Source organism: Scomber scombrus, chromosome 3, assembly GCF_963691925.1.
Source record: "Scomber scombrus chromosome 3, fScoSco1.1, whole genome shotgun sequence".
Classification (NCBI taxonomy): Eukaryota; Metazoa; Chordata; class Actinopteri; order Scombriformes; family Scombridae; genus Scomber; species Scomber scombrus.
This window is the reverse complement of record NC_084972.1, coordinates 29,041,364-29,068,829: the sequence shown is the minus strand read 5'-3', so window position 1 is coordinate 29,068,829 and position 27,466 is coordinate 29,041,364. Positions and strand designations below refer to the sequence as shown.

At 37.8% G+C, this 27,466-nt stretch overlaps 2 protein-coding genes across 2 annotated transcripts; one reads left to right on the top strand and one right to left on the bottom strand.

The window, feature by feature from the left end:
* Positions 1 to 280: 280 nt before the first annotated feature.
* LOC134006582 (alpha-tectorin-like) lies at positions 281 to 10,240 on the bottom strand. Its single transcript, XM_062445500.1, has 12 exons — positions 10,158 to 10,240; positions 9,809 to 10,043; positions 7,301 to 7,457; positions 5,324 to 5,414; positions 5,113 to 5,175; positions 4,746 to 4,948; positions 3,053 to 3,189; positions 2,480 to 2,662; positions 2,163 to 2,314; positions 1,590 to 1,838; positions 1,130 to 1,292; positions 281 to 373 (listed from the first exon to the last, which is right to left on the bottom strand). The coding sequence occupies exons 1-12, from the start codon at positions 10,238 to 10,240 to the stop codon at positions 281 to 283; spliced, it is 1,809 nt and encodes a 602-aa protein (XP_062301484.1).
* Positions 10,241 to 18,996: 8,756 nt separating this feature from the next.
* Positions 18,997 to 27,442, top strand: pdhb (pyruvate dehydrogenase E1 subunit beta). The gene is made up of 11 exons (XM_062416096.1): positions 18,997 to 19,053; positions 19,143 to 19,202; positions 21,483 to 21,590; positions 21,974 to 22,036; positions 22,317 to 22,352; positions 23,390 to 23,580; positions 24,066 to 24,160; positions 24,539 to 24,649; positions 25,464 to 25,555; positions 25,663 to 25,804; positions 26,051 to 27,442. Exons 1-11 carry the CDS (start codon positions 19,015 to 19,017, stop codon positions 26,194 to 26,196), a joined length of 1,083 nt encoding a protein of 360 aa, XP_062272080.1. The 5' UTR covers positions 18,997 to 19,014; the 3' UTR covers positions 26,197 to 27,442.
* The last annotated feature ends 24 nt before the right edge of the window (positions 27,443 to 27,466 follow it).

Below are 27,466 nucleotides of genomic sequence, written 5' to 3'. Positions count from 1 at the left end.
GATTCTTGATCAGGAATCACTGCAGAGATCTACTGCTTGTCGTTCGGTCCGAGTCTCCGTGGAAACGACCTGCGAAGACAACTCGTGAAAGTTATTACAGCAGGAAAACTTCTGCTCGAGCTCAACGACTGTGAGTTAAATAGTAGATTTGGAAAGGCAACATTTTGATTGATCTCATGATTAATGAGATGGTCAAACAAATATTTATGTGATCATGAGTGGCAAAGCCTGTCAATAATGATACAAGTTGGAGAGAATATGTTGAAAATATGTGTCTTACCTAAGAAGTCCAGCTCATGAGGAGGACGGCTGGTTTTTCATCCACATATTTATGCATGGAAGATCTGCGTCTCCTAGAACCTGAACTGCAGTTCTGGTTAAAGTTAAAAAGAGAAAGAGAAAAATTTAGGGTTCAGACACTCCATGTTTAAGATCCAATGCTGATCAAGATTAAAACTGCTGACAGAATATATTGAACTTGTGCTAATGTCCTTACATCTGACAATTTTCATGTTTTTATTTTTTATTTTTTTTTGGGGGGGGGGGTTGTTTTGCCTTTATTTTACAGTGTAGAGAGAGATGGGAAACAAGGGGAAAGAGACACGGGTAAGGCACACAACAAAGGTCCTGTGGCCAGAATGAAACCATGGACATTGCAGTTATGTGGTATGTGCCTTAACCATGTAGGATAACAGGAAACCACATGTTCAGGCATTTAGCCACACAAGTGATGTGACTGTATGGATAGCAATGTTGGTTAATCATTCCTGTTCGCATACAATAGTTTACTTTTGGTCTGGGTCTGTTTTTTTCTGGTTTGGGACCCTAGCTAGATATATAAAGAAAGGCTTTCTCAGTTTGGTGTTAAAAAACAAGCCAGGCTGTAGACATGCAGTAAGTTACCAGATTGGAAGCATGTATTTTACTATAATTCTTGGCTGCTAACGTACTTGTCTGCACAGTTTTTTTTTTGCCATTTATTGTACCATTTAGTGACACATTATTAAAAGCATAGCACCAATCTGACAGGTCTGAAAAGTAAAATTCTGGTTTAACAGTATGTAGGATGAAGGGAAGCTTGAATGGATTTGTGTATTTGTGTTGAGTGAGTATTTTTTTGCAATCATACCGGAGCGCAGGTATTGCCCTCTTTGACACACAGGTTCATCTGGCAGTGCAGGTAGACCTCTTTGCTTTTCCCAGAGAACCGGAATATGTTAAAGGAGAAGTAATTGGATGTTCCCTCTCCATTATTCTCCACTTGCACAGTTTTGTCAGCTTTGTTTGAACAGCTGATCAGAAACAGGAAAACAAACGTCACCAGCTGAAGAACATTTGTGTTTTTCTGAAATGTTGACCTGGCACAATAACTACTTTTGTTGGACGATATATTGATAATTACGTTATTGTACAATAAGTCGATAACATTATTATTGTAACAGGTCTACTAAAATGTATAAAAATCCTAAAGTTTGCTTTGGAAATCCATCATAAATGTCCTTTATATTTTGTTATATAACTCAATATAACTCATATTTCTTTCCCACTGAAAGCCTCTCAGCTAAAACTGGGTTAACTGTGTCTCTCACCCATTCGTGATGAGTTCATATCTCAGAGTGCCGCTGGCTTCTGGTACGTTGGTTGCGTAGCAGGACTGCGTTACCAACGCAACCAATTTACTATCCAACCCATCTGCCACCATTGCAAACCAGATCTTCTGGTTCAGTTTGAGTATGGTGTCCGAGGTCACAGACTGTGTACGGGCAGCATCCGTATAGGCCTTCATGGTCAGAGTGTACTTCCAAGGTCCAGAGTCAATTGTATACTTGACCTCACCGCTGGAAAAATGAACACACACACAGATCTCTAAACATCTATTCTTACATTAATTGCAAATTGATGATGATTTTAAGTTCATACAGTTGACAATGATAAAATCAAAGGGTTAAAACAGGATGGGGTAGGTAGCTGGAGAACAATTTTCACATGTGGATTCAAAAGTTTAGATCAATCGCACAGCAGGATATAACAAAGAATTGTATTCTTACTTGTAATGTGTATGTGTTCTGCATCAGTATGATTTTTATTAGGAGAGAATTAGAGGAAGGACTTTGAATTTGGAGAAGGAAGAAAAACTGTTAAAACCCTGCAGAAGAACCCACCCCGCGCTGCTGCCACTCGTGATTTTGATGTCTAATGAGAAATCGATGTCTATATTTGGTATAACAAAGGGGCAAGTAAGGTCCATCACTTCCTCTCTGGTGGTCTCCACGATGACGCCATTCCTGTCGATCATGTTGCCATCTGCGTCAAGCTGCAGGGTCACAGGTAGACAGACATTTTTTAGACATTCACAGATTAGCAGCATTAAAAGAAACCCAGGTGGTCCAAGTCAGAGCTGCAACAATAGAATTATTAAACACTAACAAAGGAGATCAAGCCGATTGTTAAGTCAATAAAGTAGAGGAGAGACACCTACCCTGACCATCGTCCCACAGGGTTTGGTTTTGGTGTCAAAGTTCATGGTCACCATGTGGGTCTTGCTGTTCATCTCACCTTTGCAGGTGCTGTCAAAGAGGTGTAAGTCAGAGTATTTGATGCCTTTGTCCTCAAGGAGACAACCAACCAGAGAAACCGACACAGAGCTCCCATCACACTTTTTCTCACCTGAACATACACAAGTGAAAGTAAAACAAACATGTAAGTGGGTTATTTTATCCCATGTCACATACAGGCTATTGTACCTGTTATCTCTTTCTCCTTTTTAATTAAACAGTCTATTGTAGGCCTGATAATGTCTGTCACTGTAATCTCAAGGGCTTTTTTCTCTCCTATTGTATTAGAATGATGCAGTAGGTGAAAGAAGGTTTTGATTAATTGACTTTGTTAAGTTGTAGTGTTAGTAGCTAAAGTGCAATTGAACAAGTTAGCTAGTTTAGTGAGAAGCTTACTAGTTCAAATATAGCAGATTATTTTTAGGATGTTGGCTTTTACACTCAAACTTGAGTTCAGCTCATGCAACAAGCAGCAGGACACTTTGTTGTGTTAAAGCTGTCTTACCTAAAGTGTTTTCGTATGTGGAGGCAAATATGGCCCGGCAATGGCAACGGGTTCCACCTGTCAGGCTGTCACCGCAGAACTCATTAGTACTGCAGAACCGATCCAGACAGAGGGCCTGAAAGTTAGTAGCTACACAGAGAGACAAAGAGAGAGATGTTACAGGCTGAAGGAAAATCAGGGTTAATATTTTTTTTTTATTCTCCTGTTTTTATGTCTTACTGTATTTTAGCTTAATTTAATTTCCATTTTAACAAGTTTAATTCTGTCTAATTGTTGTTTTTTTTCATTTTGCCATGTGTTGCTTTTATATTCTTTCTTAATACATTTTATATTTTATGTAAAGCACTTTGAATTGCCTTGTTGTTTGAATGTGCTGTACAAATAAATGTGCCTCGTCTTGAAATTAAAATCATTTTTTGCTCAGAAATCAGTATAAATATCCTTAGTGTTTCATTTGTGTACTCAAAACTTGCGTGATGTCATGTTTATAATCCAGAAACCTGAATCCTGTTTTCAGCTCTACTCTTCCAGGGTGCAGTGATAAATAGGGGTTGGCAAGATGAGCAATTCAAAAATAACCTTAAAAGCAGCATCAGGTTTGTTAAAATGTATGTTTTGTATTTTTGTTTGTTTTATGTCTTTTTAAATTATATTTGCACCATTTTTTAACCAAAAGTAAGACTGAATGCTCCTGAAAATGTAAAATGGTGTAACCACAAAAGAATGATGAATATTAAATATTTTATCCACCTACAGTGTATTTAAGTGGACTTATACAAATAATTACATAGTTTAATTTTTTTAATGGTTCCTGATTTACATGATTCCCCAGATTAAATGTAATATTTAGAACAATTGCATTCCATTACCTTTATTTTATATAAAAAGTTATAATGTAAGATCATGCCAAACTAGCTGAGATAGTGTTTTATTGAGAATTTAAGTTTAATTATTTGGTGCAAAGTTTTTATGGTTACCCTACTTAGACATATTTGACATAATCCTCTAACATATTCTCTCAAAATGGATAGAAAGCAGAAATGTTATGCTGGGTCCACAGAAAAAGAATGTGCGCAAAGTATTCATACATTTTTTTTCAATTTTAACCCCTTTAAATTTGACTAAACAACATGGACACAAAAAGAAATGTCATCGATTTTGGTCCATATGCCCTGCAGCTCTTTTCCATAAGGTAAGTAGTTGAATTACGGAGGTCTTCCTGATGAACTGATGCGCTTCATAAAAAGACGTTTGACCCTTGACGAGGATTTTTCCTCTCTCTGATAAGTTATTCTCTTGTTATTCTCTTTCTGCACCCTTATGGATTAGTTGTTACTACGTCGTTCCTCATTACTTCGTGATTATCTTGTGATTAGGAAAAACTCAGATGTGTCACTGTATGCTGATGATTTGCTTTTGTACATTTTAAATCAAGTATCCTCTTTATCTTGATGTTTTTGGTCAAATCTCAGGGTACAAACTCAAATGTTCACAAGAGCAACGACTCCAGTGGCCAAAAACCTCCCATGCTCCCATGCAAATACACTGCTAAGGGCTCCCTAAAACAATTGATTCAATCTGGAAGCATTTCTTGATAACATAAAATCCTGTTTTTGCTGAGGTCTTGTTTCAGTAGGGTTGTATTGTGTAGTGAGTTTTTCCAGTGCATTGAACAACAGTCTTACAGCATTCAACTTTTGCTCTCCAGCCTTTCAGTATATCGTCGTTGTACAGGCTGCAGACTCTGGCGTAGGCCTCCAGAAACTGACACTTGAAGCCGTCCACTGCAGGATATTTGCATAAAGTGCTGCTGCAGGCAGTTATGTACGGCTGTGGGTCTGCGTAACTCTTGCACTGGGAGAAGGGCGCATCCTTCAGGATATTACAGCTATTTCAGTGACGCAGAGAGGGAAAGTGGGAGATGGAATAATGAGTATGAGTATTTTTATCTGAATTTAGGTGTGTTTAGCTTTCACCTGCATCCCGCTCACATCAGGAAACTTTGTGGGTCAAATTATTGTTTTATTTGTGTTCAGTTGATTCTCTGCTTACCGTTGAGTCATTTTGGTGCAGTCGATCCCACTATTAGAGGTGTCCGTGTGTTTCGTCTCACAGCTAGAGGGTGAAAACAGCAGAGGGTCAAGACCATAAACCAACACCCAGAGCATGTAAACACCCAACTGCTCTGTACAAGAATCCCAAAGTTACTGAAATTCATCAACCAGCAGTCAACAGGACATTCATGTTACGATAAAGGTCTTACTCTTTGGGACTGTAGTCAGACGCCTTCTCTTCACTGAACTTTTTGGAGTTTCCGCACAAACCCTCCACAGTGGGAGGACTTGCTTTTGGTGCTGGCCAGTTTCAAGAGAGAGCGAGCAGAGAAGAGTCAGATCAATAAACTGGCATCACAAAGGAAAGCAGTTGTCAGTGGATTAATCACAACAGTCACTTTTGAAGATATAATAGAGGAGAAATCAATAAGTCTGGTAGTATCTGTCTCTTATCAAACCACCTTCCTTCTCTTTTGCAGCTTTTTGCACACTGTCTGTAACAAAGATCTGTATGAATATAAAACTCACACACCAGTGTGGAGCGGCTACCTAACAAGCCATGCTGAACAGATAATCATACCACCAAAACACCAAAAGTAATGTGTGGAAGCAATTTGGATTTTACACCACAAATGATTAAATTGGCTGTTTGCTGCCTTTATAAAATTGCATTACAGTAACATTGGCTCGTCTCTTGAGTGAGGCAGTTGAGGCACAGCAAACAATGTTAATTCTACAATACATATATATACAGACTGAACACTTTATTAGGAACACCTATGCAATCTAATGCAATTACTGTAGATTATTTGAGCGCTCATTGAAAGAGCAAAGCCTTTTCTATCAAATCAAACTGTATAACCATTTGGTCCATTTCTTCACCAATTTGTTGTATTCACTTTTAACCATTTATAATTTGTATTTGTATTGTGTTTTTATATTGTGTTGCGGTTTCTCTATTAACTGCAACCAATTACCCTTTGGAGAAAGATAAAATGAGTGATTGATTAGTGATATCAGGTGAGGCATGTAAGCCTCTAACCTGTAAGTGACCAACACATGTAGATTTAGATCGGACCAGACAGCTCAGTCAATTTTTGTAAAGGTAAATAAAGCTTTAACATGTCTGATAGGCTGAGAAGTTGGGATAAATTAAAAAGAAAGCCTGAATAAATGAGTCAGGAAAACAAATGCAGATTCAGGACAGAAACAGCTCACTGAATGGTAAATGAGTATGAAAATTATGTGAATCGCCACAGGCTGTGCAGTTGCCAGATCTCAACCTAATGAAACACAGATGAAAAGAACGGAAACGAAAGAAAAATTAACATAAAACTCTGCTTTGGTAAGATGTTGTTCTTCCACAGAGAGCACTTAAGTTTCACAACACCTTCAAAGGTTATTGTCACAGATTCTCCAAGTCAGTAGACCTCTACTGGAGGGATGAACCTCATTCCTCCAAAAGAAACTCTGTGGTGTTTTGATGATGGTGGTGGAGAGACTAAATTTTAAACGTGAATGAAGCAGGTGAATATAAAAATATCAAGTTTGATATAAAGAGTTAAGTCTAGTAAATTTTAAACATGAATGAATAACATCAGTCCCTGAGGAGACAAAATGCTCCATTTGTTGACACACTGGTCTTCACACTTGCATGTGGCACAAAAACGACCACAATTATGTCATTGCGGCTGGTGCACGGACCTGGTGCATGCCTCAGCACCAGCATATTAGGCAACATTTAAGAAAACAACAACTCTACAATGGAAGAATTTGGACTGACAAGTTATTGTTCTTCACCACCATCATCAAAACACAAACTGATGTAGTATTCTGGAGGATTGATGTTCGTCCCTTCAAGCAAAGAGTCTACGGAGGTGGAGAGTCCATGTCAAGCAGCACTGAATCTGTTCTGGAGGCTCATTGTGGAAAAGCAGCTTACTAACACACTTCATGCTGTTTTTTAATTTAATTTGTCATCAAACAAAATGTAACACAACAAACTACACCCATAATGATAATCTGCTAGATGCCACTAAATCTTACACACTGGACCTTTAAAGCAAATTACTGTTTTTCCCAAAATGTTGAACAATTTCTTTAAATTGTTCAATGCTGTATTTAAAACATATTTTCTCACACAGTCTGTTCCTTCATGAACCACTCAAGGATTTGACTCTCTGTACCTTTAATGTGTATCTGTGCAGTGGAACCATCAAAGAAGACGGTCATCATGTAGTTCCCCTTGGACATCTTGGCCGTCACTCCAGCTGCGTCTTTGGAGAGTGCAACACCGTGAACCGTCTGAGCCGTGGTGGTGAGCGTCTTCTCCTTATCGCCCAGCTGCACAACAGCAAAGGAATAATAGGGAGTTATGATTGATAGTTTAAATTATTCAACTACACCTGCTGCCTTACAAGCCCACATACAGTAAGTTTGGCTAAACTGGACTTCTCCTTGGGAAAACGTGTGCTTATGCCGATCAGTTTTCCTGGGTGTCATGTTTGAAGTATTTCACACTGACTGTATTTAAAGAAGGATGAGTGAGTTGTGACATCAATCATGCATTGCATTGGTGTTGGTTTGAAGCCCATAACTTATTGTCAGCGCCTTAAGGATCATAAGGAGTCTTGGGGGTGTTGCCTTTAACGCTCTGGAAACAAGATCAGCTACCTTAGACGAAGCAAACGCTAGCTTACTATACACTTGGCCTAACTTTAGCTACTATAGATAAATTGTGCTAACAATGCCGTAATCGTAATCGGTATCATAATCAAGTAAAATTAAACTTAGTGTAATACAACACGAGACAATAAAACTATAGTCCAACTCAGTGAGAGTCACAAATTCGAGGAGAGCAACAGATGAGCCAACTGTCAATCAAACCACAAACGACAGATATCAAAGCCACTATGAGTCAAATCTTCTTAACAAAGCAATAGTTTCCAAAATGACCACCTGCACACTTCTTAGAGGGCTTGAATTTAGCATCTAAGACCAAAATGAAAAAAACATTCTGACTTAATATTTTTCAAGAGAGAAGTTGATGCTTTTTAAATGGGAGTCAGTTGTAGCCTTTAATGTACCTCCACCTTGGCTTCAGGCTGAAGCCATAAGCATTTAAAATGCAGACACACAAATCTTCAGGGTCAAGTTAAATTTTGGTGAACTTTGACACAATGGTGCCATTGACCAAAAGTGCAGCAGTACAAATCTTTTGAAGAAACTATGTTAACCTATTGTCCACTTCAGAGAGCATTGTGAGTTATTAGCAGCAGAAAATTAAAGTATGTTAGCATGTTTGCTCAACAATTACAGCAGGCAACTAGCCCTGCAAGTCACTACCTCAACGTCTAACACCAGTCTTTTGTAATAATTAATAGATCAATTCCCTGTGTCACTTTCTGGTGTGTCCAGGCCTTTAGGTGCCGGTTCGGTCATCACTAGACCAATGTCCCTGTTTTTAACAAAGATCAGCTCTTGATAATGCACTGTACTAATACAGTTATCAAGACAGTTGGTTGGTTTGGCACAACTTTGTTCTTTCATAAGCAGGTCACACAAGTGTATGGTGTTTAACTAACTGTTTAACAAATACTGCAGATGTATAACATCACTGCTGTTTAAAAAAGCTGCCTCTCAATAGGTCTAAAGTTCAAACCCCATCATAGCCAAAAGGTACGCAAGTTGATTAAGATTAAGCTTTACACTGGTCTCACAGTCAATGCTGGTTGTCTTTTTAGGTTCTATGGTTTTCATTTAAGTACTGTCTTTAAAGCTGCAGTCTGTAACTATTTTTGTGTTATATATGCTAAAATTGTCATTATAATCTGACAGTAGAATAAGATACAGATAAGATGTGACATAATTCACTGTCTCTGGGTCCACCCAGTGGTTGTAAAATGATTTGCAAGAATCCATTCGCTCCCGGGTAAAACAACCAATCAGATCCCGGAGGAGTATCAATGACGCTGTACACGCTGCTGGCAGCCCCCCCTTCCCCGTGCAGCGCGTGCTCTCACTGGTCAAACAGGTTTCCTCTCTAACTGTGGGGACGAGCATGCACGGCAGGTTCCTCTGTTGGGAGGGGCTTTGAAGGCATGACTGCAGCACAGTAGAGAAGAAGAAGGAGGGACTTGGAGGCTGTACTCGTTCAAATTTTCTGGCTAAAGCCTGATTTATGCTTCTGCGTCGGAACGACAGCGTCGTTGACCTTTCGAAGTTCTGCGTCGACGGAACGCGTTGCTCTGCAATTCACTGCCATGCCGCTAGGGGGTGTGCGTGTGTGTGTGTGTGTGTGTGTGTGTGTGTGGTATCTGTATCCTTGTTTATCTTCCGGTCACAGTAGACAATGGCAACCGAGGTAGGTGTTTGGAGTTGGAGCTCATTGATATTGAAGAACAAATGATTTTATTGCAAATGTTGAGGCGCAGGCGACAGAAAAGACATTTGCGGAGGTGGTCTGTAGAAAAAAAACAGAAAAAGCCCTTGCTGTTACGCGTAGTTAGGATTTTTTGGAGGTGCACGTCAGGCAGAGACCAGATATTAACCTATATACAGTCCACCTAATTATTGACCTGTTTTCATTGGCGTTAAAAACAGAACAACCCTCCCAACAATCCTTTGTGGTTCAGCACAAGAACTTATGTTATATTATGTTGTATTGACATGTTACAACTGTGGCACCATCTTACCATAACCCTCCCGCCTTGTTCCAGCTTAATATTGACACCTGCATCCTCCAGTTGCAGGATCACACTGTCCAAAAAGCTAACATCTTTACGGCGTCGTTCCTGGAAGGTCACGTGTACTTTTAAACCAGGGATTGATGTTGTCTTCATCAGAGTGTACGCACAACGGTCCTGGACAGAGTTAACTTGGCCGTTGATATCAATGACAGTGGGGCCCGTCACAGTGCACACGAAGCACCTGGGGTAGATGGGGAGCAACAGATATATAATGATATGATAATATTTCACTTACATCAGTTACCTAAACCGTTTCACATAATAATATCATCTAATATACAGCAGACATATTTACTTGTTGTCTCCTTGGCACGCTGGCAGATCAGCACAGGTGGTAAAATGGACGACCGCAGTCATGTAGAGTAGGAAGCGGAGCATGTTGGATGAGGTCATTCAGACAGCTGGAAAAGACACAGTATCAAAACCATCACAAAGTTAATTGACCAAGTGTACTGTTATACAAGAATATTGACTCCAGTTGTCAATTAAGTGTCCATGTGGTTACACACTGAGAAGAAACACAAATTATCAACAGCTGGACATGTTTGAATAAGCTCCCTATAGTCACTTTTACATATATGTCACAATATCAGTTTGAGTATTCACACCAAAGTTTGACAGTGAAACAAATAATTTCCGTTTTGTGACCCTAAAAACAATTTATCTACCAATTTAGAGCCGTAACACTGTAAAATGTTTACAGTGGAGGATGGAGTAGACTGAGGCTGCGCCTATGATGTAAGCCTGTGTTTAAAGTGTTTTTGTTACTCTCACTGCCAGACGAGGGAGACAGAATCCCACACTCCAGCTTTAAATAAAAGATTTGAGACTTCTACCACTAAACATGGTGAAGCAGCTTTTAGCTGGTATGCTGCACACAACTGGAACAAACTACCAGCAGAAACTGAAATCGGCCCCAACCGTGAACATTTTAATATTTAATTTGCACTGTATGTCTTTTTAATGCTTTTAAAGCAAATCATTATTTTTTGCTAAAACCTTATATTTAATGCTCTATTCTAGTATTGTATTTTCTCTCTCTTACTATTTTTCTGTACTTTGTTTCTTATTTATTTATTTATTTTTATTCTGGTTTATTGTATGTTTTAATGTTTGGGTTTTATTATTATTTCTCAAATTGCATGTTTTTTATGTTTTTTGTTTCCAATTCTTACTGTTAAATATTTGTTTTATGTAAAGCACATTGAGTTGCCATTGGTGAAGTGTGTTGCGCATGCATGCTTCAATTATAACTCAGTGATATGTAGGCAATGCTTCAGTCAGCTAGGAACATTTCCCCTTAAATTTCTTTAACTTTTTTCTTTTTACCTCATCCCTATATGTCATCATAAAACTTAAAAATGGAATACAGGGGAATAGAAAATAAACACCTATCAAAATCAGTTTTCAGACTATATGACAAAGGTTTTTTCATATCTTTTTATCACTTGTAGATTTAGTAAGGCATCATTGACCCACATTGCTGTCTCCACCCACAAAACAACTCACATGCACATTAATCTGTCACAGAATTTACACATGGATGAAAGTTGGGGTCAGGGCTGAAGCTACAAGCTTATAGATGCCCTAACCTTTAAACCATACATGTAAATATACGTATATACATTACCTATACATAAACAAACAAACATACATGCCATCTACACACATATACATACACCTACATGTACATACTCAGCAAATATCAAGCAAAATAAATATTTAAAATTAAACTATGCCAACAAACTGATGTCTGCTCTTCACGCACACCCATGAAAAGCTTAAAAAAGTTATCTTTTAGTTATCTATAGATCTCTACTTCAAGGTTGCTCTTCAGAGAATCCTCTGATTCATCACAAACACCTGTGTCTTATATACCTGCTTTATATACTGTACCTGTGCGTGCCAGTACAACTACTGTGACCTAAATAATTATCCAAGTCACTCCCAACATATCGAACATATGGAATAAGTAGGTGGGTGGAAAGATAGTCATATAATACAAATAGCTCTATAGATAATTCATAGTAATTATAGACCTGGAAATATGCATACTACACTGAACAAAAATATAAACGCAACACTTTTGTTTTTGCTCCCATTTTTCATGAGCTGAACTCAAAGATCTAAAACATTGTCTATATACACAAAAGACCTATTTCTCTCAAATATTGTTCACAAATCTGTCTAAATCTGTGTTAGTGAGCACTTCTCCTTTGCCGAGATAATCCATCCCACCTCACAGGTGTGGCATATCAAGATGCTGGGGGGGGTGTGTCAGTATCTGGTGTGACCACCATTTGCCTAACCCTAACCCTAACCCATCTCCTTCGCATAGAGTTGATCAGGTTGTTGATTGTGGCCTGTGGAATGTTGGTCCACTCCTCTTCAATGGCTGTGCGAAGTTGTGCTGGATATTGTTAACTGCGCCACAATCAACAACCTGATCAACTCTATGCGAAGGAGATGCTGTCTAATCAGCATCTTATCTCGGCAACGGATAAGTGCTCACTAACACAGATTTAGACAGATTTGTGAACAATATTTGAGAGAAATAGGTCTTTTTGTGTATATAGACAATGTTTTAGATCTTTGAGTTCAGCTCATGAAAAATGGGAGCAAAAACAAAAGTGTTGCGTTTATATTTTTGTTCAGTGTATATCCCCTTTAACAAAAATATGTGACACATAAAATAATTAAAAAAAATACACATCTACATTTAGCTCTCATTACATCATCCAAAGCAGTACTTCTGAACTTTTGGTAACTTGTGAGGCACAGATAAGAAAGACGAACAATTACTCTGGAATATAGTGTTTCAGGTTATGTGTTCTTCCCTCAGGCAGTGTTAAAGGTTATGCAAAAAATGTGTTTCTGAAGCACCAATTGGAGTAGACCAGCAGTACTTTCCTGTTGTTCATGCAAAACAGATGCAAAACCTTGCTTTTAAAAATTGCAAAAAGCACAGTATGTTTACAAATCTCTGAAGTTTAAACTACATAGGTATATATCATTCAATACAAACATTCAATGTACATTATTAAGCCTTAAGTACATTAAACAGTACAACATTTTAAAAATGTTGCTTGTAAAACATTAAAAGTATAAATTGAGAGCTTGTAACAGTAAAGGTTAAAGTATTCAGTCAAAGACCACCACAAAGAGCAGGGAGGATGTAGAGGAGCATTATTTACACACAGCAGATGCCATATATTTGACTATGACATTGACTGTGGTTAAGACTTGTTCTAATTAATTTGAGTGAATTGTAAAAACATTTCCTGGGAGATAAGTTCTCCCCATGACCAGTAAATCAAATTCAATGTGTCAAACTGGTTCACCTTTAAAGGGTTATTTGAGTGTAAAAAGATAAGTTGAAGTGTTGCTCACTTCACTAACTTTGCTTTGTGTCTGCAGTGTTTGCTGCTGACTGACCAAACTCACAATTTAGCATGTGTTTTCTTTTTTAAAAAGCTCTGTTTCAAATTTTCCTGCTGAAGATGTACACAAGAAGAAAAAAATGAGACGTGTCTTACCCTCAGGAGATGAAGCTTGTTATTAATGACTCTTCAGCTCTTGCAAAGATTTGTGTTGACTCTGGGTGTGGAGGAATCTGATCTCTCTCTCTCTCTCTCTCTCTCTCTCTCTCTCTCTCTCTCTCTCTCTCTCTCTCTCTCTCTCTCTCTCTCTCTCTCTCTCTCTCTCTCTCTCTCTCTCTCTCTCTCTCTCTCTCTCTTCTCTCTCTCTCTCCCCTCTCTCTCTCTCTCTCTTTCTCTCTCTGTCTCTCTCTCTCTGTCTCTCTCTCTCTGTCTCTCTCTCTCTGTCTCTCTCCTTCTCCCTCTCTCTCTCTCTGCGTGTCCTGTGAGACTGACTGATGACAAAAATATTTTATCTTACCTAATTGACTGTGTCACGTGTATTCAGCACAGAGTTTTTCTTGCCACTGTCGCCAAGTGCTTGCTCATGTGGGAACATTGGGTCTCTTTAAATTAAATTAAAGAGTACGATCTAGACCTGCTCTTTGTGTAAAGTGCCTTGAGATGACTTTTGTTGTGATTTGGTGCTATATAAATAAAGACTATATAAATAAAGACTATATAAATAAAGACTATATAAATAAAGACCGATTGATAATAAGTAAATGCCACATGCTATTTTTGAAGATAGACTATTTACAGTCAATGGAGAATGCGTTTTATATCATTTGTATATGATGGTCCTGAAGTGCAAAACACAACGTTTTAAAAGAACCAGAAAAAAACAACGACTAACTCAAAAATACTAACTAGACTACCACAGGACAAAGCATACAAATTAACACCATTTCAGAACAATAGCATTTAAACGTATTAATCAATCAATTACAATTCTTTGTATTGTGAATTTAAAGGCCAACGTTTGTTAAACTTTCTCCCATAACCAGACTGCAACTAATGAATAAATCTTTATGATTGTGTTAAAACAATTAACCGTTTGGTCAATAATGTTTCAGAAACTAGAGAAAAAATGGCCATCATAATTTCTCAAAGTTCAAGGTGACGTCTTTTTTAATTAAAAAAATAAAATAATAATAATAATAATAATAATAATAACAGTGGCAAAGTATATTTTGCTTTAAGCACTGTTGGATCTGATTTTCCATGACTCATTTGCTCATGAGAAGACCGTTCTTTACAGCAAACACATACCGACTGGATTTGACATTTTGACTTGTATGCAAATTGCAGACGTACAAACCAGTTGTGTGAGTTTTTTTGGTTGTATTTCTTTTTCAAACAATGTACTAAGTACAGACTGCACAGAAATACTTAACGGTGGTTATATGCAAATTGGGAATTGACTTGTGTTTGAATGTAACTGAACCAGAAATACTTTAAATGTTGAAAGGGTAATGGGAACATTTTATAGCATCTCCAAATGGCATTGTGTTATATCTAAGGTGACGTGTTATATACCTACAGGGTAAAAGCCAGATGGTTAAACTGGTTTGTCAGGAGACCAAAGCATCAGTTATATGAATGGATGAATGAATGAATGAATGTACATTTCAAAGTAATTGTTACACATTCGGTTTATTAATTAATTGCTTAATTGTATAATCTAAAATCTTTTAATCTGTGCAAAGAAAGGAAAAGATTAGTCTCAAAATCGAATAAAAGTGCACCAAATTTAATCCACCTAATGATTTTCTTATCAAACCAATGAGATGTGTCCTGTACAAAGAATTATTATTATGTTGTTTTTTGTTTTTTTTTTAATCTATAAACAAGAGAACAAACAAACAGTGGGTAAAGTGAGTAAAAACAAAGTAATAACTAACACAAATTAAATTATCAGTTCATGCCAATCTACTCCAACCAATCATTCCCATGCAAGTCAACAAAATCCACTTTTTTAGACTCCTTGGAGGTATTCCAGAAATTAGGATTAGTGTTTGTTAAACCTGAGATGTGGGAAACTCTTTCAGATACAGAAAGATTTGAACTCTGGTAACTGACTCTGTGAGGCTCTGTGGTTTTCCCCTGTCTCCTCCCTTCTTACAGAGTTTTATTTCCTCATTTATTCAGTCTGTGTCACAGCGTCTATCAAACCACATTAACTAACGAAGGATTACTGTCTGTGAATGTGAATCCTGGTTTGATATTAGTTTGTTACTCAGGACGATCTAAAGTTACCCTACATGTCCTTCTGTTATAACACTTTGACTCAGCTGTAACTTTATTAGAGCTGAAATCTCAGTTTAAAATCTAAAAAGGTCTGCATGAAACTTTAGACACTAGGATCAATTAATAATTATCTCTATCACTCATGATGTGATTGGTTGCACTGATCCAGTATAATATTGGAGATTATGTGTTATTATTTCTGAGTGAGCAGGATGGAGCAGCGTCAATGAATGCTGATGAGCCGAGATACAAAATAAATGTCTAAATATTTAAAAATCTGCTGAATTTTAACATTTTCAAATGCAAATAACTAAACACTTGCTGCCTCCTTTGTTTTGTTCCCCATCAGGATTAAAGCTTAATAAATATATATTAAAATGTAATGTGGTAATACCGGTAAGTCATTGGTTATTATATGTGTGAATGCCTTACCATATGTAATGTCAATCAATCAATCAATCAATCAATCAATCAATCAATCAATCAATCAATCAATCAATCAATCAATCAATCAATCAATCAATCAATCAGTCTTATTTATATAGAACCAAATCACAACAAAAGTCATCTCAAGGGACTTTTCACACAGAGCAGGTCTAAACCGTACTCTTTAATTTAATTTAAAGAGATGCAAAATTCCCACAAGAGTATCACTTTTTGACAGCAGCAAAGGAAAAACTACCCTTTAACTGGAGGACACAGGCTCTAGGTGGGCGGCCATCTGACTTGACCAGCTGGGGTTGAGGGAGAAAGGAGAAATAAAGAAGAGAGGGAGAAGAGGGAAAGAGGCACAGTGACAAACAGTCAATCAACATAGAAAATAACAGGAGTGGTGACAGCAGTCATTGATGCCCCCGGGCTACCGGTGAGATAAGAGAGGAGTTATGTTGATTTCCTTAAGACAATAATTTGTGCTATTAATAAACATCCTGGTTGTGTGAGAACTATATGAGATACACTGAGCACTCACTTTTACTTACTTATTAAGTTTGACTTATTATTTCATCATTCTGACTAAAAATGTAATTAAATGTTTTTTGCATGAGATAAAAAAAATTATATATTAAGGAGGATAACAGATGTGTGATTAAGGATGAGTGGAAAGTTAGTCACATTTTCTTTTATACAGGAAATAATGATTTAAGAGTGTCAGATTGTGATGTGTGAACTTTGTTTAAAAAATAGTTTACTAAACAAGTAAAACAAGTAATGCTGGACAAATAATTCTAAAAAGTCATTTGGAACATAATCAAACTCACAAAAAGTGATAATTAAACACAAAAACTAACACATGACACATATTCCAGTAAGAAATGGCAGCTAAAGGTAACAATAATGCTAACCAGCAAGTGAAAAAGGAATGTGTCTTTAAATGTGTCCTAAACAGTCAACAGAAGTTCAGCCCTGGGGATGGAGGTTGCCTTCCTCCTCTGTGTCCTGCAGCCTGGACAGCGAAGTCTGCGTCCTGAGGGGAGCCACTCAAAATCAGGAAACAGAATATGGGAGGGGTCCTGTAGAATACTGTGTGCTGATTTTACAGTCTGCTGATCTTTAGGGCAGTGAGAGTCCGAACAGGTTGCTCAATGATTTTTGAGCAGACCTTAAACACATTCAGCAGGCGGTTCCTGTTTTGCAGGTTGATAAAGTGGAACCAGCAAGTGAAATAAAAAGTTATTACGTTTTCAATGAAGGCATAGTAGAATGTGATGAGAACAAGCGGGGGAGTTCCGCTCCTCTGAGCGGAGGCCAACGCAGAAGTAACTTAAAACTGCATTCTACCAAAAGGCCACCAGGGGGCAACTGTTTTGGTGTCAAAAGGACTTCCGTCTCTATACAAGTCAATGGAGAATTCACCAACTTCTCACTTGATTTATAACCTCAGTAAACGTTTTCAAAATGTGTTTATGGTCTCAATCGCTAGTTTAAAGCCTTCTTCAATGCAGTATGACGTTCATTTAGGAAATGTTGGCCTCCCTGATTTTATATTTGAGGATAAAGCAGGGTATGCATTAGGGCGTGGCTACATCGTGATTGACAGGTTGATTGGTTCACAGGTTCAGGAGGGCGCCTCATGCCCCTCCTGATGCCCATATAAGTAGAATCCGTGTTTTTATTTTTCCCGGCATGCACCGGAAATTTTCAAGATGCCGCTGCCCAGATCCGAAATTATTCGCTTCCAAGCAGCAGTCCACAACCCAATGGGTGACATCACGAATGTAACGTCCATTTTATATACAGTCTATGGGTGAGAATGTCCTTATTGATCCCAAATGATTTCAACTTCCTGAGTAGGTACTGTCCCTGATGGCACTTCTTTAGGATTTCCTCTGTGTTAGAGAAAACCTCAGCATGTTGTCGAAGAATGTCGAAGAATGTTCCCAGATATTTATATTCCTCCACAATCCCCACTGACTACTAGTAGTAGCCACATGTGATCTTGGAGGAGTATAATCCCCTGTGATCCCATAAACTGCCATCATAAAAGCTGTTGTTTTTTATTTTTTATTTTTTTTCACAAATTGTCTAATTTTTTAAATTTGTTTATTTGCTGTTGTTTTATTGTATTATATTTTTTTTTCTCTGTAAAGCAGAGCTGTAATTATTTACATATAATCTCATAAACTTCTGCATATTGCACATTTATATATTGCACATTTTTTTACACAAAGATCCAGTTTACTGTATATAGTATTTTATTAATTTTGTGTTTTGTCTGCTACTTTTTTCCCCCTCTGTACTGATGTGTCAATTTGAATTTCTCCAAAGGGGGATCGATAAAGATACATCTTATCTTATCTTATCTTATCTTATCTTATCTTATCTTATCTTATCTCATCTTATCTTATCTCATCTGATCTCATCTGATCTCATCTTATCTTATATTGTCTTATCTTTTACCAACCATATCAACCTGAAATCTGTGTTCCCCAAGCTCCATCAACATGTGAATTTCCCCACTAGGGGGCAGGGATAACACTCTGGACCAGGTTTACACTCATCAGAAAGGAGCCTTTAAAGCTGTCCACACACATATCATTCTACTGACCTCAATTTATGCACTTTTACACACATACTCTAACCTCTATTTCTGCATTTTTGCACAAAATACAATCTGCTGCTACTGCTGTAAGAACGTACATGTATTGCACAGTTCTTTTGTGCACTTTTAATATGTACTTTTAAAAATAAAGTAATGTACTGTGTAATATGTCTTATATAATTATTATATGTTTCAATGTGTTTTTATATTTTTTTAGGTGGCAGTATTTTTGGCAGTGTTTGTCTTCCATACAGCTGCAGTGCCCTTGGACTACTCTCCTCCACTCTCGAGGTTTGTCCCGCCTCCCTCTCAAATGCTCTGCTGTGATTGGCTCTACGTGATGACATGTTGGGACCAACGTGTAATTACTGCAATGCTGATTGGCTGAAACCTCCTGACATACTCAACGACTGTTTCTTATATCTCCGGCAGAGGACAGGGTGAAGATGGCCGCGTCCCTTAGGTGTGTTATCCGCTCCGGAAAGGTACGAAATCGAGTTATTCTTTTGTACCACCACTTTGCTTTTGTTAAGGGATAATGTCAGTAATGTTATCTATCTGTCTTTTCCCACAGAGTGCTGTGTCAGCCGTCGGGAGGAGGGAGTTTCACAGGAGTGTCCCGGCCGCTGTGCAGGTCAGTGTTAGCAGCTAGCAGCTAGCAGCTTAACCTAGCCGCAGCTAAACACTCCACTTTATGGTTTTATTGTTGTTTTAATGTTGTAATAACAAAGCACAGCAGCCATGTTTAGTAGTTACCATGTCGGGCTATGTGTAACCCGCTTTTTTAAGGTTTAAAAGGTTTGCTGCTGTGGTTTCTCAGGTCATTGAGCTGCTCTTCTGTCACATCATGTCAACATCACCCTGTCCTCCTGTAGGACAGCACAAGTTTATAGTATTTCCATTTGATGCTACTTTATACCTCCACTCCACGACATCTCAGAGTCACCTATTGTACTTTCTACTCCACTACATTTATTTGACAGCTTTAGTTACTTTTCAGATGAAGATTTGACATAATGGATAATATAACAAGCTATTGAAATACAACACATTGTTAAAGATGAAACCAGTGGACTACTTAAAAAAAGCAGTGTGTATTAAGGCTCATATTTCAGATGTCTATGAGTTGTTAACAGCTCCACCAAATAATGATTTTTCCCTCTGGACTTCTCACATGGTTTTATTTAAATAAATGTTCAAATTTCACCAAAAATCAAAGATTAGAGAAAAAGCCAAAAAACTGAAAACACATTTGTGTATCAGAACTTTGTGTTTCTTCTTTCCTCTCCCATTAATCATCTCACCACCCGTCGCATTTATCTGCTGACCCTTTGGAGGGGCCCCACCCCTATGTTGGGAACCACTGGACTAAACTAGTGTTAATAACTACATTATTAACACTGATGCTTCACTATTAATAATCTAATGATGTCATATATAATAATATATCAGTCAGAGGGACCAAACCACTACTTTTACTGTAATTCTGCATACTACATCAAGCTATTTTAATTGTCATTTAATCTGTGGGTAATTTTTTTAAATTATTTGGCCAATCAGTTTGTCTATAAAACTATGAAAATACAGAAACATACACAGCCCAAGTACATCCAAGGTCATGCAGTTTAATGTCTTGTTTTGTCTGTTAAACAGTCCAGAAATACTTCAGTTTAAAGTTATATTAAACCCGTTTAATCCCAGATGCTACCCCTGTAATCAGGTCATCTCCAGGTTTTGTCCTGATGTTAGAAAATAATGTAGCTTTTGTAATACAGACACAAAGTCCACTGAGCAGATGTTTGTTAACTGTTGACATGTTGAGAAACACTTTACAGATAAATGTAGTGTTACTACATGCAGCATATTGATTATGTTGCTATTTTATTCTACTGCTCTGTTAAGATTTCATAAATTAATTGTAAATCTTTACCTCACTGTGGGCCAAATCTTTATTAACCCTTACATACTGTTCATATTCTGACTCAATTAGTCTCTACACCAATTCACATTCATAAATTCCCCCATCAGTCATTAATAAATGTTTGATTAATCTTATTGAAGATAAGGACATTCACAATCACTAATTTATTGTCCAGAAAAACATTTTATAGAATATGATGAATACAACAATATGTTCTAATGCTGATTTTTTTTTTTTAAATTTGTTCAATGAACACAAGTCAAATTTGTACATTTGCATAATAAAAAATGTGTATCAGCTACACAAAAATGAAAAAAAAGGATTTTATTTCCATTTTTGTATATTCAGAGTCACATTAGGAAAAGTCTGGCTAAAAGAAATGTGTGTGATGTTTTTTTTACAGCTCTCAAATGTAAAATATGAGTCAAATTCGACCCTGAACAGTATGTAAGGATTAAAAATATAAGATGACTCAAGAAGAATACCAATAATCAATTTAAAGTGATTTATGTATTTATATAATATGACAAATATTAAAGCAGCACAAAAAACATTTCTTAATCTAGAAGTAAAATGTACAAATCATAAGTAATAAATAGTAAAAATACCAAAAGACAAATAGTAATTCCCAGAAGTTCTTAGACAAGAATGTTTGTCTTGTTGGGAGGGTTAGGGTTAGGCCTCTGATAGACAATTGAGTAATAATAATAATATCCTTTATTTATAGTGCTTGTTAAAAAGTGCTATATAAAAGGAAATAAAGCCAAACAAGGCAAAGAGGAGCACAGAGGTAATAGTACATAATGTAGACCATCATAGGAGACATACTGCTTTAATTACTTTAGATTAGAAAGTGTTTTTTTCCCCACAGATAATTTAGTCCATTTAAAAATCAGAGTGAGCAGAGCCGGTGTGATTGAAGGATGAACTCTGTCCTCTGGGTGACAGTCTCTGGTCTCTACTGACTGTGATGATGCTGTTGTGGTTTTTCAGGTGACGGTCCGCGATGCCTTGACTCAGGCAATGGACGAGGAGCTGGAGAGGGACGACCGGGTGTTCCTGCTGGGTGAGGAAGTGGCCCAATACGATGGTGCCTACAAGGTCAGTAGAAAACGGAGGATGACGTTCATAAAGACATTTTGATGTATTTCAGCACTTCAAGCCCATGATTAGCTTTAATATATGTGAAAGCAGAGGAGCAGCTTCAGGAGGTAGCAGGCTAAAATAAAGATAAGCAGTAGGTGTTAATTCATGTTTTGTGCATATTTTAGCAGCCCAGCCTCATTAATTTGAGTTTTTCAAAAGAAAGTACAGTTTGGTCTTACTTTCCCATCATTCTGTAAATAATGATAAAATTATAGCTAAGACAATAGATAAAAGATAAGATACATACTTTATTGATCCCCTCAAAACCAACATGTGTCTGAACAAGTAATGTTATATAAAAGGATTAATTATAGTGTTGTGTGTGTGTCTGTCTGTAGGTGAGCAGGGGTCTGTGGAAGAAGTACGGAGACAAACGCATCATCGACACTCCGATCTCAGAGGTGAGACGATTTAACTTTCGCCCTTCGTGAATGTTCTCTGTCGTACGTAAAACTTTGAGAGTTTTCCGTCAGGTCTAGCTGTGTGATCAAAGCAGGAAACCTTCCTCTGATGCTTAACGTGGTTTCTCTCTCTCTCTCTCTCTCTCTCTCTCTCTCTCTCTCTCTCTCTCTCTCTCTCTCTCTCTCTCTCTCTCTCTCTCTCTCTCTCTCTCTCTCTCTCTCTCTCTCTCTCTCTCTCTCTCTCTCTCTCTCTCTCTCTCTCTCTCTCTCTCTGGTACAGATGGGCTTCACCGGCATCGCAGTGGGAGCCGCCATGGTGAGTCCCTTTTCATCAGCTGCATGATACAACAACAGTTCAATGAGATTATAACACAGGGTGTATTTGTAATTGACTATTTTGAACTTATTAATTATGATAATAACAATAAAAACGTAATTTTATAGCCCCTTTAATACAATAAATGCAGCTCAAAGTGCTTTATGCTAAAATAAATCACATTCATCAAGTGTTTCACATAAAAGGGACATTAAAGGAGCGTAGAGAAATGTTAAAAAATACCAAAAAAGAAAGCGGATAGAAAAAAACTTTAATGTAATAAAAGATGGAAAATAAAAGTAACACAACAATTTTAAAATGGTAAAAATACTACATAGTGAGTAGCTAAAAATAGAATAAAACAATCTATAAAATCAAGTAAAATTCAACATATTAAAAGAAGTTAGAAAGAAATAAGCATGAGCATCATCAGTGTAGAAAACAGCAAAGACAGCTGAACTAGGAGCCAAATGAACTAGATAAACTGTATAAAAAAATGAGTAGATAAATGTGTTGACGTTGTTCAACAAGTACCAGGATGAATAGAGATCAGATAAATAGAACTCAAAGTAAAGAGGTAAAACACTAAACTGCTGCATTTAAGAGACATTTATGATGAAGAGCTGATAGAATCCATTCAGATTTATTTGGATATTAAACACATTGACACACAGATCTCCAGTTTCAGAGTCTCATATTACTAGACTGTAGGATACAACAGAATCCTACTAGACCTGATTAGACTGAATATAATTTGGTCCAGGTCGGGTTGCAGTTAAAAGGAGCTGAGCAGACCTGTAAAGACCGCGCTACTAGGCAGGTTTTATTACAGTGAAATAAATAAATATATATATATATATATATACTGGTCAAATTATGAAAACTAACCAGTCAAGCTCATCCGACCTGCATGACTACACACCTGATTACTCTTCAAAACTTCTTTGGATTCGAATCTACATAATTATGTGAGCACAGCTTTTTTCCCCCAGCAGCGGTCACTAATATTAATTAATCTGCCCCCGCTCCCCTTTCAGGCCGGCCTGAGACCCATCTGTGAGTTCATGACCTTTAACTTCTCCATGCAAGCCATCGACCAGGTCATCAACTCAGCGGCGAAGACCAACTACATGTCAGCCGGTCGGCAGTCGGTGCCCATCGTCTTCAGAGGACCCAACGGAGCGTCGGCGGGCGTCGCTGCTCAGCACTCACAGTGCTTTGCTGCATGGTGCGTTCACTTACACCTGACTCTGTTACTGCTAATACTAATACTACTATTACTGTGTGCAGAGTGTCTTATAACTCACTAGTGTAGTACATCTATATTAGTAGATATAATATACATAAATAGCTAGAGCTGCAAAGATTAATCAATTGATTTTTTTTTTTTAAAGAAACAAGTGTCCATTCTCTCATTCAACGTCTCAAATAATAATTAAATAATAAAAAAAATGTCATAAAATTATTTTCTGGTCTCAAAATGATTAATCAATTATCTAAATAGTCGACAATTAATTGACTAATCGTTGCAGCTCTCTTATTAATGCTTGTCAAATGTTAAGTCTTAAAAAATGACTCAAAATGATTAATTGATTATCAAAATAGCTGGAAGTTAATTTTTCTGTTAATTGATTAATCGTTGCAGCTCTATAAAGGAAATAAACTACTAGCAATATTTGAGGTAACAGTCTGTGATGGTGTTTTTGTCTGCAGGTACGCTCACTGTCCAGGTCTGAAGGTGGTGAGTCCCTGGAACTCAGAAGATGCCAGAGGTCTCCTGAAAGCATCCATCAGAGACGACAACCCCGGTGAGACACGACACTGCAGCAGGTCAAAGGTCAACAACAGGCCGAAGGTTTTAGAAACAAAAAAAAGTTAAAACTAAATACTCTAGAGCTAGAGTTAGCTCTCTGTTTCATTTTGGCCGTGAACAAAACTGCAGAAACATAAACTTTTCTTTTTTTTTTGCTTGAAATGTCTTACGATGCTTTAAATTACTGTTTAGATGCTGTGATATTGTTTCAGGAGTGGGGGAACACTTAGTGAAGTCATATACATAATGTATCAAATATACATTGCATGCTTTATTTCCACAAAGAAAAGACAGACATTAAGTAGATCTCTAGAATCTGTGTTACTATTTTCACTGAGTTGTGTGTGTCCGTGTCTGTGTGTGTGTGTTGCAGTGGTGTTCCTGGAGAACGAGCTGATGTACGGCGTTCCCTTCGAGATGTCAGAGGAGATGCTGTCCAAAGACTTCACCGTTCCCATCGGCAAGGCCAAGGTCGAGAGACCAGGTTAGACTGAACCACACACCCACACCCACACCCACACACCCACACCCACACCCACACCCACACACACAAACACACACACACACACACACACACACCCACACCCACACACACACACCCACACACACACACACACACACAGGATGCTGATGTGTGTGCAGCTCTCTGTGGCCTCAAAATGTAAACTGACAACCTGTCTGTCTGTAAAACTAAAGAAGACACACAAAATACTTTTTTTCTTTAGTGACAGCAGTATTTATCCGCCTTGTGCTGTCGGCCATCTAGATACATTATCTGGATAATAACACTGGTGTCAGGGTCTTTGTGGATCTCAATATACAAAGTATTTAAGCGGTACTGGCGGACTTGTCAACAAACATGTTGCGTCACAGGTCAAGAAAACATTTGAGCTGCTGAGACTACTTTTAGCCTTTGTTTAGCTCGCAGGTAGAAACTAGGCTAATTCATTATGATTATAAATGTGGTCACACTGTATGGATTGAATTTACATCTATTAAGATGCTGTAATTGGTTTCTGGGAGCCCCTCTTTCCTAATTTGGTCACTTCACATCATTTACAACAGCCTCAGTTGCGTGTTTTAATATAAAAATGTTTGATAGTTGGCTTAAAAAAAATTAATTATTTTGTTGTTGTCATTTATAAACATTAAGATGATGATGATGATGATATTTAGGAGAGACAGAGGTGAGGATGATGAGATAAAGGTGACCTGAATGTTGGATATCTGTCCCTCTGAGCTGTCTTTGTCACTAATATCCATTAACTTCTTCTTCTACTTCTACTTGTGTCTTTCAGGAACTAGCGTCACCGTGGTCTCTCACTCACGGTACGTAGGTCATTGCCTGGATGCTGCCGCCGTCCTCGCCAAGGAGGGAATCGAGTGTGAGGTGAGAGAGGAAGGATCGCTGCGCCTGTTGATACCTGACATAGATGATATGTGCTCAGCAGCCTGTTAACTACTTCCTGTGTGTGTGTGTGTGTGTGTGTGTGTCAGGTGATCAACCTGCGGACTATCCGTCCTTTGGATGTGGAGACCCTTGAGACCAGCGTGATGAAGACCAACAACCTGGTGACAGTGGAGGGCGGCTGGCCTCAGTTTGGAGTCGGAGCTGAGATCTGCGCCAGGATCATGGAAGGTAATGATTTAATTTTTTTGTCAATCAAACACAAAACGTAATCTGTAACAGATTCAAATCTTATTTTTGTTACCCAATTATTCTTAAATCCTCATTACGTTCTCAGTAATTAATTTCCAACTAACAATTTATCAAATCAAGTTGCATCATTAAAACTTAAAAAAAGTTTCATCAAGTTAAACAATATAACAGCACATCGCTACTCAGGAATGTCTTTAACTTTTAACTTCCTGTTTGTGTTCGTAGGTCCTGCCTTTAACTACCTGGATGCTCCGGTTACCAGGGTGACAGGCGTCGACATCCCCATGCCGTACGCCAAGATCCTGGAAGACCACAGCGTGCCGCAGATTAAAGACATCATCTTCTCTATCAAAAAGACCCTCAACGTCTGAGACACACAAACACCGACACACAGGCGGTAGAAACGTCGTCTGGTAAAATATCTGACCCACGTGTAAATAAATACAGCCAAACTTTCCTTTTAAAAATACTCCAGATTGTAAAGTTTCCAACTAGATGTTGGTACATGAAGCGCACAACTGTTTATCTGCAACCAGAGCTGTAGACGCGCGGGGTTCGGTCGAGTTGCCACGTCGGTTACGAACACGGCCGGACTGTGTGTGTCGCTCTGGCTGCTCTGTCCACTTCCTCCTCATCAAAATAAAGTTGCTCTATCCTGTAGCTTTTGTGCTTCTCTGGAAGTTCACTAATGACAAAACTGCTGCGAGAGCCAAGGGAAAAAAAATAAGTCACGTTTTAATCAGTCTGCAGGTTTGAGCCATAATAATCACTGAACTGTAAATTTTGATTTCTTAAATTTCTTCAAAGGAACTATGTAGATTTAAAGCTTCCTTTTGTAGGGACGTACCGAGAACCAATCAGATACCAGTATTTAATTGATAAGCGTGTAATGTGTGGAAGAGACTGGGATCATTCATTTATGTGTAAGACAAAATCAGGCTTAAATTAAATGTTGCTTTTTCTAACTATGAATTTACTAAAATGTTATTTATTAAATAACGGTATCCAAATACCAGTTCAACTCTGTCACTGACACCTGACGCAGCTGTTGGAGTATTAGACTGATATCAGTATCGGTGTATCTCTGTTCCTTTGTAGAGTTTCTTTAAAGTTGTCAGTTTTATAAAGTGAACAAAATTAGAATTATTTGAAATTATTTATTTTTCAGCAGATAAATCTTAATTTAAATGAGAAAACCTCTCTAACTTTAGACGTTGGTGCAACCAATTTTTTATTTTGCCAAATGAAAACAAAAAGGGATTTAAACATGTTAATATTCCTCTAAAGTAAGAGAAAAGTACTCATGCACTTAACAAGCTCTCAAATTTAGACAGACTGATTCAAACTTTCTCCTCACTCAGTAGTTTTGTTGTTAAAACACTCCCCACTCAATTCTAACCACCAGTAAAAATAAATAAATAAATACTGTACTCAAGTCTTTAACTTTGTTTAAATTCTCCGACTGACTCAATTCATCTCTGACAGCAGCAGTGAAGAAGGATGAACCAGCTGGAGGTGGAGTGTGGTCAAGAATATTTATTGTAGCTGCAGCAGCTCTGTGGATGTTTTTGTTGCTGTAAATGACTCTGTTACAGAAATAAAAACCTTTCGATCCTTCATGCCGCTTCGTTCTTTCCACAC

What these genes read in the sequence shown, in the direction of transcription:
- pdhb (XM_062416096.1), top strand. Translation starts at nt 19,015, where the DNA reads ATGGCCGCGTCCCTTAGGTGTGTTATCCGCTCCGGAAAG. An exon ending in AATACGATGGTGCCTACAAG is followed by an intron (nt 21,591 to 21,973) that starts GTCAGTAGAAAA and finishes GTCTGTCTGTAG; the next exon opens with GTGAGCAGGGGTCTGTGGAA. An exon ending in AGGAGGGAATCGAGTGTGAG is followed by an intron (nt 25,556 to 25,662) that starts GTGAGAGAGGAA and finishes TGTGTGTGTCAG; the next exon opens with GTGATCAACCTGCGGACTAT.
- LOC134006582 (XM_062445500.1), bottom strand. Translation starts at nt 10,240, where the DNA reads ATGCTCCGCTTCCTACTCTACATGACTGCGGTCGTCCATTTTACCACC. An exon ending in TGCACCAAAATGACTCAACG is followed by an intron (nt 4,949 to 5,112) that starts GTAAGCAGAGAA and finishes TCACTGAAATAG; the next exon opens with CTGTAATATCCTGAAGGATG. An exon ending in CCTGTGGGACGATGGTCAGG is followed by an intron (nt 2,315 to 2,479) that starts GTAGGTGTCTCT and finishes GTGACCCTGCAG; the next exon opens with CTTGACGCAGATGGCAACAT.